This window comes from Arachis hypogaea, chromosome 16 (assembly GCF_003086295.3).
Source record: "Arachis hypogaea cultivar Tifrunner chromosome 16, arahy.Tifrunner.gnm2.J5K5, whole genome shotgun sequence".
Lineage (NCBI taxonomy): Eukaryota > Viridiplantae > Streptophyta > Magnoliopsida > Fabales > Fabaceae > Arachis > Arachis hypogaea.
In genome coordinates, this window is record NC_092051.1 from 107,571,553 (window position 1) to 107,575,916 (window position 4,364).

General features: G+C 42.5%; 1 protein-coding gene across 1 annotated transcript; it reads left to right on the forward strand.

Annotated features, from left to right (window-relative positions):
• The first annotated feature begins 547 nt into the window (after positions 1 to 547).
• Positions 548 to 3,583, forward strand: LOC112757331 (uncharacterized). Its single transcript, XM_025805923.1, has 2 exons — positions 548 to 997; positions 3,104 to 3,583. The coding sequence occupies exons 1-2, from the start codon at positions 548 to 550 to the stop codon at positions 3,581 to 3,583; spliced, it is 930 nt and encodes a 309-aa protein (XP_025661708.1).
• Positions 3,584 to 4,364: the final 781 nt, after the last annotated feature.

A 4,364-nucleotide genomic window follows, 5' to 3' on the forward strand; every position in this document is an offset into this window, starting at 1 on the left:
AGGGTGGCATCAACGCCATAACCTTGAGGTCCGGAATTCAATTGAAAGAGAAGGGCTCAAAGGCACCTAGCCCAATGATAGTTGCTCAAGAGGAGGATGGGGTTGAGATAGAAGAAATTGAAGAGGAGGAGGAAGCACATGTGATAGTTGAAGTGGAAGACCCTCAACCAAGGAGTGAAGCCCCTAGAAAGGAGCAAGTCTTAGAGGAAGTGGCTCAACCAATCCCTTTTCCTACATTGGCAAGAAAGGCTAAGAAGCATGTAGAACTTGACCCAAAAATGGTGGAAATGTTCAAGAAAGTGGAGGTAACTATCCCTCTCTTTGATGCTATACATCAAGTGCCTAAATATGCGAAATTTCTTAAGGACTTGTGTATGAACAAAGATAGAATTCATGAGTTAGAAACCATTCAGGGAGTTCTATTTCGGCTTTAATGGGAGCCATTCCGGAAAAGTGTGTTGATCCGGGCCCTTGTTTAGTCTCTTGTGTCATTGATGGAGTCCAATTCATTGATTGTATGTGTGACCTTGGTGCATGCGTTAGCATTATGCCTCTTTCTGTTTATCATACATTGAAGCTCCCACTGTTGAAGCGGTCGGCGGCTAGGTTTGTCTTGGCGGACAAAAGCATAATAACCGTGACGGGTATTACGGAGGATGTGTTGGTCAACATAAAGGGTTTTATATTTCTAATTGATTTCCATATCATTGAGATGCCACCAAGTAAAGCCGAAAGGACATCGTCTATCCTACTTGGGAGGCCATTTTTGAGGACCTCTATATTCAAGTTGGATGCCCATTCAGAAACCTACTCATTTGAGATAAATGGGAGAGTTGTAAGTTTTATCCTAGAAGAAGCAATGAGGCACCCACCGCAGAACCACTCCATATTCCGGTGTGACTTGATTGACACCATTGTGGCCAAAGTGCATTATGCAAAGCTAGATGAGAAACATATGATTGAAGAAAATAGTGAAGACCCAAGTGAAGAAGTTCAAGTGACAACCCAAGAGCAAAAGCTAGAATTGAAGCCACTACTGCCCCACCTAAAGTACTCATACCTTGATGAAGCCCACAAGTTCTCGATGATTATAGCAAGGTAACTAAATCCTCAACAAAAAGAGAAATTGTTATGTGTTTTGAGGAAGAACAGAAGGGCAATAGGGTGGAGTTTGGCGGATCTAGTGGGGATAAGTCCCCAAGTGTGTGAGCACTGGATCTTTTTGGAAGAAGAAGCGAAGCCCGTAAGACAACCTCAAAGAAAATTGAATCCTACCATTTTGGAGGTTGTCAAGAAGGAGGTAACACGGTTACTCGAGGCGAACATCATCTACCCCATTTCGGATAGTGAATGGGTGAGTCCCATTCAAGTTGTGCCAAAGAAGTCCGGGGTAACCACAATCAAGAATGAAAGCAGGGAGCTCATAGCAACACGGGTGCAAAACTCTTGGCGAGTATGCATAGACTACCGAAGGTTGAACTCGGCCACTAGAAAAGATCATTTTTCACTTCTGTTTATAGATCAAATGCTCAATCGATTATCCGGTAAATCCCATTATTGCTTTCTAGACGGCTATTTGGGGTACTTTCAAATACACATTGCTCTAGAGGACCAACAAAAAAACAACATTTACTTGCCCCTTTGGAACTTATGCCTACAAGCGTATGCCATTCGGCTTATGCAATGCACTGGCAACTTTTCAAAGGTGCATGATGAGCATATTTGCGGATTTTCTAGAGCAATGTATGGAGGTATTTATGGATGACTTCACGGTATATGGTGATTCTTTTGATCATTGCTTGGATAACCTTGAAAAAGTTTTGGAAAGATGTACTAAAACTAACCTTGTCTTGAATTTTGAGAAGTGTCATTTCATGGTTAAGCAAGGCATTATTTTAGGACATATTGTTTCCAAAGATGGTATTTCCGTAGATCCAGCAAAGATTAATGTTATATCTAGCTTGCCTTACCCCTCCTCCGAGAGGGAAGTACGTTCTTTCCTTGGACATGCAGGATTTTATCGAAGGTTTATAAAGGACTTTAGTAAGGTAGCATTGCCTCTCTCAAGGTTGTTGCAAAAGGACATTGAGTTTGATCTAAGCAAGGAATGCATGGAGGCTTTTGATAAGCTCAAGGTAGCATTGACCTAAGCTCCCATCGTGCGAGGGCCGGATTGGAGTCGGCCATTCGAAATAATGTGCGATGCTTCAAATTTTACCGTGGGAGCCGCGTTAGCACAACGCGAGGGTAAGATTCCATATGTCATAGCCTATGCATCAAAAACACTAGATGGAGCCCAATCCAACTACACTACCACCGAAAAAGAACTATTGGCCATAGTCTTTGCCTTGGACAAGTTCCGAGCATATTTACTTGGTTCAAAAGTGGTAGTGTACTCGGATCATGCGGCGTTAAAGTATTTGTTTGCTAAGAAGGAATCCAAACCGAGATTGATTAGATGGGTTTTATTATTGCAAGAGTTTGACTTGGAAATTAAGGATAGGAGTGGTACGCAAAATCTAGTGGCGGACCACTTAAGTCGCCTTGAACACACTAAAGGCGATACCACTCCTATTAATGATTCTTTTCCCTTTGAGGGCTTGCATGCAATCTCGGAAATCATTCCTTGGTATGCGCTAATCGCAAATTACTTGGTATCTCGCTCCTTCCCTCCTAATCTCTCCAAACATCAAAGGGATAAGCTAAAAAGTGAATCCAAATACTATGTGTGGGACGACCCATACCTTTGGAGATATAGGGCGGATCAAGTAATTCGGAGGTGCATTCCACAAACCGAATTCCACTCAATCTTGGAAGCTTGCCACTCCTCCGAAGGAGGAGGCCATTTTGGACCCCAAAGAACGGCAAGAAAAATCCTAGATTGTGGATTTTGGTGGCCAACTCTTTTCAAGGACTCTTCTCATTTTTGTAAATCTTGTTCTCAATGCATTAGATTTGGTAATATCTCCAAGAAGGATAAAATCCCCCAACAAACCATGCTATTTTGTGAGATTTTTGATGTGTGGGGAATCGACTTCATGGGGCCATTCCCAAATTTGGTTTTCTCTACATTCTACTTGTCGTTGATTATGTGTCCAAATAGGTGGAAGCGATACCTACCCGGACGGACGATTCTAATGTGGTCCTTTGCTTTGTGAGGAATAGCATCATTTGTAGATTTGGGTCGCCACGAGCAATCGTGAGTGACCAAGAGTCACATTTTTGCAAAAAGAGAATGGAAGGGCTAATGAAAAAATATGGCATCATGCATAAAGTAGCTACGGCCCACCACCCACAAACAAATGGCCAAGCTGAGGTTTCCAATCGGGAGATTAAACGCATCTTGGAGAGAATTGTGAAGCCCAATAAGAAAGATTGGAGTGCTAAGCTTACCGACGCATTATGGGCCTACCGAACGGCATATAAAACGCCAATTGGCATGAGCCCCTTTCGGTTGGTGTATGACAAAGCTTGCCACTTACCGGTGGAGATAGAGCACAAGGCGTATTGGGCCATTAAGGAGTGCAATCCGAGTTTGGGTGGAGCCGGAGTTGAGAGGAAGCTACAACTAGCGGAGTTATAATGTTTGAGGCTTGAAGCTTATGAGAACTCTAGACTTTACATGGAGAAAATGAAAGCCGTGCATGATAAGAACATAAGAGATAAAGAATTTAGAGCCGGCGATCTAGTCCTCCTTTACAAATCTAGATTGAGATTGTTGCCCGAAAAACTAAGGTAAAAATGGGATGGCCCATATCAAATAGAGAAGGCGGAACCCTATGGGGTTTACCATTTGCGCCTTCCCTCAAGTCTGGATATCTTCAAGGTCAATGGGCACCGTCTCAAGTTGTATCATTGTGAGCAAATGAAGAGCAACAAGGAGATTGAGGTATTTCTCTTGGAAGATGCACTTCTTGGCAAAGAACAATGAGCTAGTGAAAGTCCAACTTAAGGACATTAAACAAAAGTGCTAGGTGGGAGACACCCCACCATGGTGAGATCTATCCTTTTTACCCTTTTGTATATAATTCTTGAATTCTTCATTATTTTGTGATTGCTTAGCTATAGTTTTGTTTGGCTAGATTCGATTATGCATACCTTAGATAACTTGTTCATAAAGATTTGCATTGATTTCTCCAAGGATGAATTGATTGTGTGGTAGAAGAACACCCCATCTTTGGGTTTTACATTGAGTTTTGGGTGCTTTTGACCCCTTTGACTTGTTTAACCACTAAATTCATGACAATTAGGCATTCTTCATGTCTCTGAAAAAAAAAGGGGCGCACGTGCGCGCACTTTGCGCGTACGCGCCCATACACATTCGCAGCTCCTGTGTCGTTTTCCAGAGAGTTGTGCAAATTCTG

Bases quoted from the DNA above. Each gene is read 5' to 3' on its own strand.
- LOC112757331 (XM_025805923.1), top strand. From the start codon at position 548: ATGCCTCTTTCTGTTTATCATACATTGAAGCTCCCACTGTTGAAGCGG. The intron at 998-3,103 runs GTGACAACCCAA...GTGTCCAAATAG, and splicing joins ACCCAAGTGAAGAAGTTCAA to GTGGAAGCGATACCTACCCG.